This window comes from Cyphomyrmex costatus, unplaced genomic scaffold (genome assembly GCF_001594065.2).
Source record: "Cyphomyrmex costatus isolate MS0001 unplaced genomic scaffold, Ccosl1.0 scaffold302, whole genome shotgun sequence".
Taxonomy (NCBI): Eukaryota; Metazoa; Arthropoda; class Insecta; order Hymenoptera; family Formicidae; genus Cyphomyrmex; species Cyphomyrmex costatus.
The window spans coordinates 515,247-531,197 of record NW_017277148.1 but is presented as its reverse complement, the minus strand read 5'-3'; the positions used below and the strand labels follow the sequence as shown (position 1 = coordinate 531,197).

At 31.1% G+C, this 15,951-nt stretch overlaps 1 protein-coding gene across 1 annotated transcript in view; it reads left to right on the top strand.

Moving 5' to 3' along the window:
• LOC108775597 (allatostatin-A receptor) overlaps positions 1–15,625 on the top strand; it is a 36,354-nt gene extending 20,729 nt beyond the window's left edge. The window contains exons 2-3 of the mRNA XM_018542014.1: positions 13,807–14,458; positions 15,211–15,625. Of these exons, the coding sequence (XP_018397516.1) occupies positions 13,815–14,458; positions 15,211–15,625 (1,059 nt within the window). The 5' untranslated portion in view covers positions 13,807–13,814. The remainder of the gene's footprint in view (positions 1–13,806; positions 14,459–15,210) is intronic.
• Positions 15,626–15,951: the final 326 nt, after the last annotated feature.

Genomic DNA, 15,951 nt, shown 5'->3' with positions numbered 1-15,951 from the left:
TCAGGGCGTCCAGCACGCGATTGAAGACATTCAGGACTTAATGGGTTAAAATGCTCCAAGCGATATATTGTATCATCAGTTACAGTTGTTATTTTAAAAAAACATCCAAATTTTATAGCGAAACCTCAAGCTGAATCCCTTTTGCACCCGCCCGTGTGTGTGTGTGTGTAAAATATCAAGTAATAGACTCATAATCGTTATATAACGAATGGAACACACACACACACACGGGCGGGTGCAAGGGGGTGGCTTTCGGCCACCCCCCCCGCACCCACACCGTCACAGAGGTCTGCCCCGACAGTACTATCATAGCAACAGTACAATCGTAGAAGTCGTGTGCCCCTGTGCAGGGGGGGGGGGTAAAAGTTAATTCGCGTGGAAAGTTTAACGTTTCTAAACAGGAGGAGATGTAAAATAGTACTTGTTATAATACATATATGGCAGAAATGATACATTATTTTTGAAACTTTCAAAACGTGAGAAGCAGCTTTCGTTTTGTATGGAATATCCACAAAAACGTGTTCTGATCCAATTTAGCTCATCTATTGACTGATATACACTGAGTGAGAATGCCTGAGGTATGCGTGATTCATAAAATTGTAAACATATATCAAGGTCTTCGGCACAGTGTCCGTTAATATGTATAATTTCCCAGAAATGATACGTTGATTTTGAAACTTTTTGTTAATAACTTTTTAACGGACAGCGACCGCCACCTAAATCCTGCAGGAGGTTACTCAGGGTCATGACCTTGACAACATATGTCAGGGTCAAGGTCATCGGGGGTGGCTCCCCTTTTCCCTAGTTTTACCCAAATTAAATAATTAAACAGTCTAAATCGAGCTAAATGGATTTAATAATTTTTATTACTATTCTTAAATTTACAATATAAAAAAGTGACTAATTAATTTCAAGTATATTAATTTTAATATTTTATTACACACACACATCAGTTTATAATTGGTACATTTTTTAATTATTAATTTTTCATGTAAGAAATAGGAATTTAAATATGTAACAATTAATTTATTGTTCATAAATTAATGTGTATGTATTAGTTTGGATACATGATTAGATTGCGTAATTTTTGCATATACAAATGAATTGGAATACATCAAATTGCAACCCTCTAATACCATGATATCTGGATACAAATTATTTCCTTTATAACAATCCTTATAACAATCTTTTTATAATAATTGATCTCTATACTAATTCTAAACTATACCGTCTATATCAACAGGTACAAACTGTTTACAGTATTTTGTATCATGGTAATTCATCCAACATTGTTGAATAAAGTTGAACGCTAGACTATAAAACGTTTTTCACGTGAGAGTTGAATACTTCACGGTCCCTAGATAAATCATCACCGCGTACTTCACGTGAAGCCGCTGAGAGAGCCGGGGAATTGAAGTTTCCAAGCCGGAAGTTCTCGATAGAAGAACAGTGCAGGTGCTACTTATTTCATTGCATCGCATCGTCATATTTTTAAAGTTTTATGTTAACGTTTGTTCACGTGAGTACAACCTTTTACATGACTTAAAACGGAATTGTTTAGAAATCTTTTTTTATAAAAAATTTATTATCTCTGATGCGTGTAATGTAATTTCTATAACAAATGCTTCTTGCATTTTGTAATTCACATTTTATAATTTTCTTTTATAGAAGAAATAATTCCTATAAAAGTTATGCTCTCTGATCAATTTAAAGATTTTATTTTGTAATTTTAATAATAAAACATACACAAACAATATAATAATAATATTGTTTAAGAAATAAATGTGTACACGAACAAAGATAATGGTATTTTTTTAGATATTGAATCCCGTTTACCAAATTACTCTATCGTCACAATTTTGAAAAGTTGATTAAAATTACAAAAATGAATATTTTAGATACAATATTTTATATTTTAGATACAATTATGTAACTTTCAACTTTTAAAAACATACTTGTGTTTATTATGATTTTAAAAAATATTTGTATTTATAATGTATAAACTATTGCATATTAAAGTTGCAACTTTATATTTTCAAATATAATAGCACAATAAATTGATAAATAATGATTAATAGTTCTAAAATTAAATCTCAAACCATTTTTTTTAATCTATCCATTGTAAATCATTGAAATATTATATTTATCTATAATATATTTTGTCATAATAATGTAACAGTCTAGATCTAGACAGATCTATCTAGTGTATAACACAATGTCTAACATCATTTTTAAAGATCCGATACCTCGAGATAAAAAGTAATATTTCACTCACTACAAAGTTGATCACTTTATCATCATTCAATATGCCTGTTCTAAGTTTCCTCCTCCTGTTCCTCTTCCCTGTCATTTTTCTCCTCTTAGGTTGTCAAAGTGCCATTACTTCCACACACTCGCGAGAATTTTGTTAATTAATTTAGAATCACACGCAAAATAATCGTAAATTAGAGCGATACTTTCTATTATTTAAAAATTGTCATATTGCATTTTGAAAAAAATGCGGAGATTTGCAGCGAGCATCGCACACATGCCCGTTTGAGTGTCGAAAGTTGAATAATATGCTATTGATTTCAGAACGATATGATAATTAATAAGTTAAAATTTGAAGCGCGATACAAGATACATAAATAATTTCCATGACATAAAGAGACGTTAGCATAAGTCACTATCAACAGCTAAATAACGATAAATTCTTCTCGAGCACATGTTTTGAAAGTTGAGAAGAGAGTACTGTTGAATCCTCTAATTCAATAAAAATACTATATACCTATCCAGGGATATTATTCTTTATATATCGATAGTTGTTATGCGGGGTCTACAATACAAATCGTAGTAATCGTTCACAATCGAATATGAAAAGAATACTCGATTATTTTTGGTGAATTTTTTACGACTTAAAACTCTACGACCGCTACGATTTCTATATTGTAGATTCCGCATTAGTGTTGTTGCGCAGATATTTTGATAAAAAAAACTAAGCAGCAATACATAACGACACCAACAATTATCGGTAGACAGCATAGAATAATATCTTGATAGTATGACTGATATTTTTTTAAACAAAAAAAAATTTATATATATCTTCTTAAATTTTTGTTAAATTAACGTAATCTATTCGAAATAAATTCAAAAGAATTAAAAAATATATACAAATATGTTTACATAGCAATTTGGTAAACGAGATTGTATTCAGTGACCAAAAATCTACGGAAAACAAGTTATCCTTGTTCTCATACGTAATTTTAATGTCGAAATAACAATAAACGATATTAGCTTGGGGAGTATCGGCAATATGGTGCACACATTCAAATACTCTCAAACTGTACGTCATGGTTTCGTATCGGCTCGGCAAATACGTCGTTTGCGGTGAAATGCGATGAAAGTACCAAGTGTACCCTCCAACCCTCTCTCTCTCTCTCTCTCTCTCTCTCGAGAGAGAGAGAGAGAGAGAGAGAGAGAGAGAGATTTATTTGGACATCCGTAGTTTCCTCTGTGAAATTATGCGTGGAACTAGCTGTGAGCAAAATTCGTATAGGCAACAGTGCTTTACGAATACCCGTTCCTCCAACAATTCAGAGAATTATTGACGTAGAGAATTCGAAGGTATACTCGTATATTATTGTTTCGGTAAATTTGTAGAACGCGATTTTGGTTATAACATAACAAAGATAAAACTTGTCTAAACTTTCCGTCTTTCTGTTAATTAATATACATATGTAAAATATTACAATGTTTAGCATATGAATGTTAAAAGTCTTAGAATGTAAATGTCTTAGAATATCTTAGCATTTTCCTTTAATGAAAACATCGAGAGATTAATGGCTTTTAAATTACGATCGAAAAATAAAAAATATTTAGCCAAATAAATTTTGAAGCGCGGCAAATAGTAAAAATTTGTTTCTTTTACATAGATATAATATAAATAAACCTGAGCAACTATCCAAAAATTCGATGATTATTTGAAAAAAATGTTTAATACTAAAAATTTGTAATCTTCTTCAACATATTTTCTAAGAAGAAACAATTTTGAATCAAAAGATTTCGGTATAAAAAATTAAGTGTAATATAAATTATATTGTAATTATTAAATAGTATATCTTAGCAAACTATTTTACAATTTTACAGTATTAGTCTGTTCATGTATACGATTATTCGTTTGTAAAATTTCTCTACGAACAACTTAACGTTTCCAAATTTAATTTTCAGCAATAGATAACCAAGTCTTCGCTTTAGGACATATCCACACAAACTAGCATAGCCGTATAAACGCATGCGTAAAGAATATTATTATCCAATTACATTTTACGTACGTTTTTATAAGAGAAATGTGATCGAATAATTTTCTTTATGTATATGTTTATGCGACTATTCGCAAATTTATGTGGATATATCCTTACCGAGACACAAAATATGATTCAAATCAATCGATCGTAAAAGAATCGATTAAAGGTCAATTTTTAATAACATTTTTAATAACGTAGGATTTTTAATAACAAAGGGAGTTTACAATGTTAATTTTAAAAGGTGTGTAATATATCATATTTCGATATTTCCAACAAAGTTCTAATAATATATCTACAGAATTTTCGTTACGTGTCATTGCATCCGTTGTAAAGGGTTTGTTTCATTTTTATGTATCTCACGTATCACAATGTAAAGTTCTTGTGTCGTAATGAAAGAATGATCAGTACAAAATAGTTAAGATTGTACAATGATATAGAGACGCAAAGCTTTTATGCAAACGTTAGTACAATTATATGTCATATATATGTCTTATTCAATCTCTTTTATGTAAATATGATTTAAATACGTGTAGAACTTGAGCTTGGATGAATTTTTGCATAATTCATTACAACGCATCGCGAATAATTTCACGTCGTTGCTATAGGAGTATTATCTTTTCAGTGATACTATCCCGTTGATAAATTGCGACAATATATTTATTCGTCCTCTACCAACATTTTATAAAGTATATAATAAGCAGAATAGAAATTGCGGGATTAATGCTAGGATAATCTTACTTAATAGGTAGTAGATGTATTAAGTTTATATTTATCTACGAAGTTCTTATAAGGAATAAAATAGAATAATAATATCTTATTTTCGTGATTAAGAAAATAAACAAGATAAGAAAACAAAGTCAGCTTTTATTTTTACTCATGCCTTTTCTATTGTTTTTTTTATTACTATATCAAGTTGTTATATTTTTCACTCGTTTTCTTACTTTGTTTCTTTTCCGAAACATGATGAACCGCAAGCTCGATACATTCGCTTTAACAGCTGCGTGTTCTCGCAGAGATACGTGAATAAATAAATTTCTCGCGACGTTTCTAGAAGAACGTGAGGAAGGAGACTAAGTTATCGAACGGAAGGAAGCTCAAAGCTTTTTCGTGAATCTAAATTGCGTACATACAAGTCGACACGACGTGACGGAAAGAATCATTGGAAAGTAAAAGTCTTGGCATAGAATACGATAAGAAAATGCTTTTCGAGAAGTTTTCCGAGCATTGAAATATCGTCCGTGTGATAACAATAATGATTTCCTTAGCCTTACCGCACGTTTTTCAAATCAAATCTTCTATCAACTTACCGTTTGAGAAACAAAATTTATGAGATGAAATAAAACTATAATATATTTTAATGGATCTTCTCATACATTTTTAAAACAGAAACTCCTAAAAATACACACATGTGTGTATAAAATTGAGTAAAATCGTATTATATCACATTTCGTTAATATCACATTTCGTGAAATAGGAGATTCTGTTTTTCGACGTTGAGGAATTTCGCGACATATTATCTTATCATATTTTACGTCGGAATTTAATTAATTCTATTATTAGTAGATCTTTTAGATTTTATGATATACTCAAGAGAGAGAGAGAGAGAGAGAGTTTTACATCAAACAGTTAATTTTTCATTCAATATAAATGTTTAATTCTTTAAGAAGGTCGATGAACTAAAATAAATAAATAAAACTACCTATTAAATAATTAATTGTTTAATTAATTTTGTTAATTTTTATCAATACTATATTTCCAATTTAACTGTAAATATAAAAATTATTTAAATCAACGATGTTGAAGAATGAAAAGTATACCTATACATATATATATATATATATTTATTAATCATAATACATAAAAATGTACCGCTATAACATAAATTTTTGGGATTAATATAAAAAATAAATTCGATTTATAACAGATTTTATTTATCATACCAGTGAGAAATTATATTAGATTATCATTAATTTTCTTGCGTTTTTTTGACAGATAGATCGAATTATAATCATATTAAAAAATATCTCTAAAATATAATATATTACAATATATATAATATTATTGTTAATTATTTTCTATAATCATCCTTCTTACTTGTTATTTCCTCGAAATAGACAGTTTAATTATAGCTTTTTCCTATCAACGAATAAATTGAAGCAGCATATGTTCGACGAAGTAAGTGGATATATCCGTAGTTCACATATATGTAAACCTTGTTGCGAACAGGACCTTCATTCGCAACTGAATCCACTTAAAAGATCGATTTAAACATGACGTCGAACTGTCTCGTAACAAAATCCAACTAACCGTAAATTCGAATCGATGTTGAACACTGTTTGAATTAATACGTAAACACGAAAGCAAAACACGTATAAGTCAAATATGCACCAAGCACGTCATAGAATTCTAAATAATATGAGAAACAACATTAACGATTTATATTTCGAAGTCGCCCTTTCGTTTATAAAACTGAATACTAAAAGCCGTGTGTAACTGCGACCGTTTATTGCTATGAATATTTTAAAGTGACTAATTGGGTCAAAAAAATTTACGCACTACCGTTCAAAAATTCGAAAACACCTGCAATTTTCTCATGAAAGTTAAGTATTTCAGTGAAAAAGTGAAGAAGTTTATAAAAATGCATTTTAAAGAGGAGAAAATGCAGAGCTTTAATTTCTCAATGATATGGAAAAAGAACTTCGTTCTTCTATGATATTTTGTTTCTAAATTACATAAAATTGAAAATTAGTATTTCTTAAATATTTATTTTACTTTAAAGTGTTGTTGCTTGATGAAACATCATCGAACAAAAATTAACAAGAAAGTGTTTTAATGTAAACTTTCTAAGCTTTACTTTAATATGATTTTTTCTTATTAATATGATGATTTTTCACAACGATATCATATTTATTGTGTAAGAACTCACTTTGCAAAGTATATTTTAACTCTAAAATTAAAGAGTTTACAGAAAGAAAAGAAAAGAAAGGAAAAATTTTTTATGATAATTCTCGATTTTTTTTTAATTTTTAAGGATTTTTATGTAACTTAACATTTTGTGAGACTTGAGAAAATTGTAGGTGTTTTCAAACTTGTAGACTGTGTAGTATGTTTCTCGTGAATTTGAATGGATAAAAGTTGCTATCATCAGCGATCCGCAAAATGACGTGAGATTGCGTGTATAACTTATATTGCACTTTTCAGCTAAAATTTGGCCTATTCTACACATCGTCCTTTCAAATCGGAATAGTTTTGAATTTAATACGATTTCATACTGAATTACCTATTTTATCCTGATTTAAACCGTATACATGCAAAATGCAACAATGCGGTTAATTATTCATAAAAGTTATATCGTTAATCTTTTAAACTTTTCCCCCACGGACGCAACTATCTCGCTTCTGTTTTATATTAAAATTAGAACGTCAAAACCGACTTGATAATGTCGCGATTATTATCCTCTTCCGTTATGTAATAGACGCTAAAAGCAGTGCGGCACGTATAATCGAGCGAGAACAAAGTTTGTTTCAAAATGTTATCAAAAAGGGATATTTTATACGATAACAAAAGGTGAATCTAAAGCGTGTGACGTAATATAACGCATTTCCTAACTGTGCAAAGTTGCAATAAATATTCATTGGTAAGCTGACAGCCATTAATTCATTGGTAAAATTCCCTGTATTGAGTAAAAAATCACAAGTATCCTTCCGTTTATCGAATCAGTTTTTTACGAGCGAAAAATATATGTATAAATAATATGCATGATATTATATTCTTGAATATCAATTTTAATGAGAAATTTTTATTTAATTTGTTATGCAAAAATACAATTGAAGATTTTAGCATATATTTTAAAAATTATTCTGAACTTTACAAACGATTGAAAAGAGTAAACCATAAGTATTGTAAGTAAAACACTTCATCACTCTCTTTTCTTTCTTTTTTCAATTCGCAAAAGTACCAAGAAGTTCAAAGACTTTGACGATAGTGAATTGAAGACAAATCGACCACAGAAAGAACATTCTGGAACTCTTTGTCACATGATATCAATAAATTACAACGTTGAAAGTTACAAGCCGAAAAACACGCAACATTAATTCGCTACAGTAGCAGTCATGTTGTATAACGAGGAAAAATATCTGTATAATGAGACTGTGAGTGATGATTCCATGAAAATAAATACCTACAATGTTTATACAATATTAATTTTCGATATTGTACATTCGTTGCTGCATTCTCTGTTTTTCAATCATACATACGATGAAATTCATATAATTTTAAAATATAAACTATATTAAATCTTGATATACAAATAAAATTATTTATAAAGTCTTTTCTTAATAAAAATATCGAAATATAAATAATGTTTTAATTGTAAGCAATTGAAAATAAAAAACTTTTCGTAAATTAGGTCTTTGATTAGCAAAATATAAATAATGAAATTTTATATATAATATTTTATCTTATTTTTATATTTGTGTCAAGAAAATTTGAATTTTAAACTTAATTACTGCAATATTTAATGTCAAAAATTAAAAAACTGTAAAAGGATCACACAAAATGAAATATGTTGATAGCATAATTTCGAATCATTTAATCTGTTGTATTTCTCAAATGCATTTTTTCTATTTCGCAAGAAAAATTACTTTATCCCATGATTGCCAACATATTGTTCAAATTCACCAACAAAATCAAATGACATTTTAGCTTACACGATGATTAGAATTTCATGCACGGATTTACCTAAATATAACTCCTTTTAGATTTCGCATAATATCATGAATTGACGTCTCTCCCTTCTAGTCTGATACTTGGAGGTCGATTAATTTCCCTTGCGACGTCAACTTACGTCCTTACTTCTGATCGTCGGTCACCCTGTCCGACGTGAGAATATAACCGACAAATACATATTACGGGAGCACGTACTGCTGTAAAATGTTCCTTATTGAGTTTGTAATCTCGCTATTTCCGTAACGTGTCCGTATACAGTATTTTCGATCCATCACGAATTCGTCTTTTACCTCATCAAGAAATTTATTGGAAATCGGTACTTTTCTTAACCTTCACAAATTCACGATAATTTGCCTTTACTGCACATGATAATAACCCGTTCTTGTCTAGATTAATTTTTATCACTTTTAAATATATAAAAAGTATTAAGAACTTTTTATACATATATTTTTTATCTTTATAATAATAATATAAAATATAAATTTATAAATTGTATACTTATTGTTAGTTGGAAAATTTATATTAAATTATATTTAACACAAGGTAAATATATTAGAATATAATACAAATATTATGTTAAAAGTTAATACAAAAAATTTTACAATGACACAATTTGTGAACAATTTATTTCAATGAAATTAACGTTTCTAATATTTTAAGTAAACACATTTTCTCTATTTATTTAAAAATTTACATTTTAAAATATATTGTTTCTAAATTACGTATTAATTTATAAATTGTATTATTATACTATATTAATACTAAAAAATGTTGTATATCTACTATCAAAAAATATTTAAATTACATTATGTTACTATTACATTATGTTAAATTAATACTCGGATATGTTAAAAATTTAGCATAACAATTTTTATAAGAACCAGTTTTAACACAATATAAATACAAAATGTTTTACTGTTTACTTAAAAAAGAAAGATAAAGACCATTATTTAGCAAGGTACTTCTAATACGAGTATTTTAAAGAAAGAAAATATGCAGGACATGAATAACCTGACATTAATAACTTGTTACAGTTCTAGAGCTTATTTTCCAGTTCCTACGAGAGTATATTGAAATAATTTTTCAATTAAGGATCTTCTCTTATCTTCTAGGTGCAAATTTGCAGGAATATAATCGCATTTTCATATTCGATGGGCGCTGCGCTAAGCCACGTACTGAAAGATTAATTTTCACACGCGCCACTCCAGCCTCTTCACAAGTAAAAAGCGGTCTTTTTGAAAAACAAATTTCTCGCTTCTCTTTGTGTAATTAATTTCGTCAACCTGCGCTATTGATCCTTAAATTTTGAGACGTGACGGCGCACTGATATATCTTTGGACACGCCAGACGAGAGACAAACACGCACGATCCATCCATGCTATCTACTTTTTTCTAAGAGCTTTGAATCTTTCTTTAGCGAAGAAGCTGGAAAATTATGCGTGTCTCATATTTTTTAAAGAAAAATTAACTTATGCCAAAGTCAAGGAACAAGTTATTGCATATTTCCTCTAAGAATATCAGTCCCGAGAAAATAGAAGAATTCATTTGAAAGGCTATTCCGGGAATTGAGAACACTTCTGACAAGAAGAATGCTCAATGAATCGCGACGACTAAGAATTTTCATAATTACTTCCTAATCTGGATCAATGCGTCTTCACCGATCGTAATAATAAGAGGAATCCAACAAAAGAAAAAATGTTTTTTAATAAAAATCATTGAGCTTAGGTCTTACGTCAGAATAAAACTGCAGCTTTTATATGATAAAAGCAAAATTGACAGAGCGATGAGAACCAGTATGCCAAGTCTTCAAGATCGTCGCAAAATTAAATTCATTCATCGTTTAGAGGGAGAATGCTCGACAATAATTTTTCAACGCGGTTTACGAGAGTGATTCAAAAAATTTTGCGAGCAAAAGCGCGATCATAAAGATAATTCGTCATTCTCGGTGTGATCACCGTTTTATCGACTGAATATTTTTATTTCTTTAAACGATAAATCCTGAAAACGAATTTTCTTCTAATGTAAGTTATATTAATTTAACTGTCATGTCACGGATATTTGAACAATACATAAATTAGGAAGGATCTCGTCACTCATTTACAGTCAACAATTATTTCATTTATTCAAATTAGAATGATTTTACTAAACATATTTAAAATTATATTTTTTTAATTAAAGAAATTATAGAAATTATATTGAAATATTAAAGAATAAAATAATAGATCAGATTATTAAGTACAGTCCCAAAATTAACTTGATGATATAAGTTATATATATCTATTAATTTTTTTACAAAATATTAATATCTTGCAATCTGCGTATAAAAAAGATATATATAAAAGTATGAAAAATATAAAAATTTTATGAATTGTTTTATTATTATATATTTGACAATGAGTATCTGTGTATTTGAACACAATTTCTTATTGATTTAAAAGTTATTTAATTTTTTTGTTTACCTTGAAAATTTGAAGAAAAAGTAGCATTACGAATTAAATCAAATGTTTATATGTATACTAATGGAACTTTAATAAATATTCGTATGGAAATTTATTTGAATCCACCTACTCGTTTAAAAGTTGTTTACTAAAAACTGCAGCAAAATATGGTAACTACGCTGCATAAGCCGTTAAAAGCCAAATAACTGTTTTGTTTTTGCAATTGATTTCAGCGCTTATTTACGACAAAATTTTTTTACTGATATTGGCTGATATTGGTTTCTTTAGCTAATTTTAGTCAGTATTTTTTTTTTTTTTTAAACATCATTATGTTATTTACGTTATACCGTTAGTCATATATATAATTGTGCCAAGCACTATTTTGCTCATATTTTTATTTATAACAATTACATGTATAATAATAGAGACACAACCAATAGGAAATAAATGCCTTTAACAGTCTAGTTGGATCTCAAGTGTTTGTATAATTCTGTAAATTTATATAGTACGTATGTAGTTTTTCAGCGCGTCGAAATGATTTAATTTTAACGTATAAAAAAATAATAAAGATGTACATGCCGATAAAACTAATATTATTTCTTACGCAATTATATTGTATCGTCGGTGGACTGCAAAAGTGTTAATTAAGTTAATTAGTAAGTTAAAAACATATTTTAATTAAGTTAACTTTTTAAATAGTTCTGCAAAATGTTGTATTTGTGTGAGGTATTGATAATAAACATAAATTCAAGCAACCACGTCAAACGACGATATAAATTCAACATGGATTTAAAATTAAAATGTTCAGATACAAATGGCTCGTTATCAATCAGATCAATCGTATAGGACACAAATTCTGCGGACGTCGATTTACGATTCGGAAAAGAAGACTTGCATTGGATTAATCTATCACCGCAAATCACTCAATAGCCAACATCTTAAATCCCCCGATCATTTGTCAAATCGTTGCAGATACTTTATTGTCTTATGCCGTTTTATCTTATGAATAGAATCTCACGAGGGAATCTTCAGAGCGAAAAATAAGATGGATTTAAGTGATTATGGAGGAAATGATGGAGGAAAGAAAGATAGTTAGCGGAATGTGAAAGTTGAAACGAAATCCTCTTTGTTACGGTATATATTTTTCAACTTTAAGGGATCACTGAAACTTTTCACTCGAATCAACCATGTTATTCCTTCGCCTCTCTATAATAATTTATGAGAGCACGATCTCTTACTTTTCTCAAATTCAAGTTGGCAGGTCACTATTATCACTCCTCAACGATATTACGACTTAAAAAACGGAGTTTCAAACGTTCATCATTTACGTAGAAAATGTATTGACGTGCAAATTATTGCGCTGGTAAAAAGACCTCGGCAAATAAGAAAAATATGGTAAACCTTTCAATTTACTGCAATGTAATTGCGATGAATTTTATTATCAATGTTACGCTTTTACACCCTCTTCTTTAGAAAATAACAAGATGCGCGTGCAATGGAACGATCGTACTAGGCATAACAAAACAGAAACACCAAACTTCCATTTCAACTCGTACCATCTCATTTTCACCCGTGTGAAGCTGGCACAATATTAAAAAATCGATTTCTCTCTTCATGCATTCGTTTGCTCATCGTTTGCTCACGAATGCTCAGTTGGTATTTTCGTTTGCTCACCCTTACAATTAGTTCAATAGATATACGAAAATTATGTTATGGGGGGCCAACTTCACACTTGCCCCCCAATATTAATAAATCAATTTTTTTCTTCATGCATTCGTTTGCTCATCGTTTGCTCACAAATCTTTTTAACTAAGGATGAGCAAACGCAAATTCCAATTGAGCATTCGTGAGCAAACGATGAGCAATCTTATGCATAAAGAAAAAAATCGATTTTTTAATATGAGAGGGCTAGTGTGAAGCTGGCCCCCCCAAAACATAATTTTCGTATATCTTTTAAACTAAGGGTGAGCAAACGCAAATTCCAATTGAGCATGCGTGAGCGAACGATTAACAATCGAATGCATGAAGAAAAAAATCGATTTTTTATATTGGGGGCCAGCTTCACACAGGTCTCGTTTTCTGCATTTCATGCAGCCCTCGTAACAGTCGTGACATGCGCTTCTTTAATCGGAGCAACGTCGAATATGCTTCTTTTTGCAACAGCCTTAAATACGAGAACAAAGTACAAACGATGGCATTCTATAAAGAAATTTGCAAGAACGTGAAAACACGGTTACTAGTATCTTTTTCTAAATCGAAATATGAAATACGAAATGTCTTAATATCTACTATTTTTCTATTTCTTTTATCAGCAATAAGTTTCGCACTCTAATAACCTCGCTATTTCTGTGTTCTAGGCAACCTGATGGTAATTTTCGTGGTGACATTTTCACGTCGCTTACGCAGCATCACAAATTTCTTCCTGGCAAATCTGGCCGTGGCGGATTTTTGCGTGGGCATATTTTGCGTCTACCAGACGCTCACCAACTACTTGATGAACAGCTGGCAGCTGGGTGACTTTTTCTGCAAGGTGTATATGTTCGTGCACGCGCTCTCGTACACCGCCAGCATACTGATCCTCGTAGTAGTATGCACCGAGCGTTACCTAGCTATCGTCCATCCTATCAAATGCCGGTCCATGTTGACCAGGAAACGCCTTAGAATGGTGATTGGTGTGGTATGGATTCTGGCAGCCGTATACGCTTCGCCCAGATTTTTCTATGTTGAGACCATCAGCAATCGTCTTAACAACGGTGACGTCGATATAATCTGCGTAGCCAATATCAAAAAGCACAACAAGAACGCTTTGGACATAGTGAACCTCGTCTTGTTATACCTTCTGCCGCTCTTCCTCATGTGCTGTCTCTACACAAGGATCGCCATAGGCCTCTGGAGGAGCAGCGCAACCCTCGGAGGACCCGGCCTGGTCGCCAGGACAAAAAATGGTCGTGTGCACCACATACATACGTCCAGCAGAAACGTATTAAAGGCACGACGCGGCGTTATCAGGTACGTCTATTTCCAGGGTACGTTAGATAATAGCGTCTTCAATTTCCGTCTGGCTAAAATTAATATCCGTTGGAGTAATTGCGTTCGAGAATTCGGCGGTATTGCCACAATGAAACAACTAAATGATTATTTCATTTGCTTATTAACGCTTTTGAATAATATAATATATTAATTAACTTTGCGAACATCAAAAAATTTGTATATTTATAAAGTAACAAAGTATCAATGTTTTTGCTGATAATTGGCAAATATTGTTATATTATATTCCCTTTGTTATTTAATGCGTTGTAATTTAATTGAATAAAATAATTTAACATATCCGCCTACACTGTCAAAGAAGTCTGATAATATAGCTACTATGTATTTTGTTTAGCATATTAATGCAATATTTAATAAATACTCTCAAATGCAATAGTAATTAACTGTTAACATCGAATTGTTTTATTGGTATGAACAAATATTTATGTTATTTACAAAGCTGAAAAGTACATTGAGCAGAAACTAAATTTTTTATTATAAACGAAATATTTTTGATTGCTCATTTTTTCCTAGTGCGCGTTTCTTTATCGTCGATACATTGCGTAGAAAAAGTTTTAAAAAAATCTTTCAAAGAGATCGTGTCATCAATGATTTAGTCAACCCTGTTGACTGTTATCTAATGTCGTTCGATCCCAAAAACGTCTTAGAAGTCTCTTAATTCATCGAAACATCTCTCGTGGCCAACCATCAACAGTCTCGCCACTGTTTTCCAGAATGTTGATCGCAGTGGTGATGATGTTCGCCGTGTGCAACCTGCCTCAGCAGGCGCGTATTCTCTGGCGACACTGGAGCCCGAACTACGATCACGCGTCGGACTTCAGCACTTTATTTACCGTATCGACCTTCCTCATCTCGTACATGAACTCCTGCCTCAACCCGCTGCTATACGCCTTTCTATCGCGCAATTTTCGCAAGGGTATGCGCGAGCTACTGCACTGCAGAGGGTCGAGGAACAACGGCGGTGCCCTGGCGATGGTGTGTGCTAGCTCCGACCACAACCGCCACGAGAATGGTGTCACCCATGTACCACAGAATTCGGTCGTCCGCCTGAACTCTGTGCAGGACAGCCTCTCCACAATCCGGCAGACTATCACTCGGCACAACACTTTATACAGCAAGAGAACTTAATAAACTACCGTCGTTCACGCGAGTGGAGTAGATCGCGAAGTGATTCTTTACAGGGTATTTCCAGGACAGGAGCTAGCAGAATCCCTCTCAGGGAAGTACGCGAGCGCCTGCGGGATCTTTTTGAAAGATCTATTTTGACTCATAGTTCATTTAGTTTATTTTAACGAAAAATGAACGAAGCGTTGTATTGCTACGCTCATTGAGACTATTTATTCGGATTTGCTGAAGTGTTTATAAATTGATAGTACACTGTGTGTGTGGGAGAAAAAAATGATTGCAGTTGCCATAATTTAATTATAATTTAATGTAATTTTTTGTATCAACTT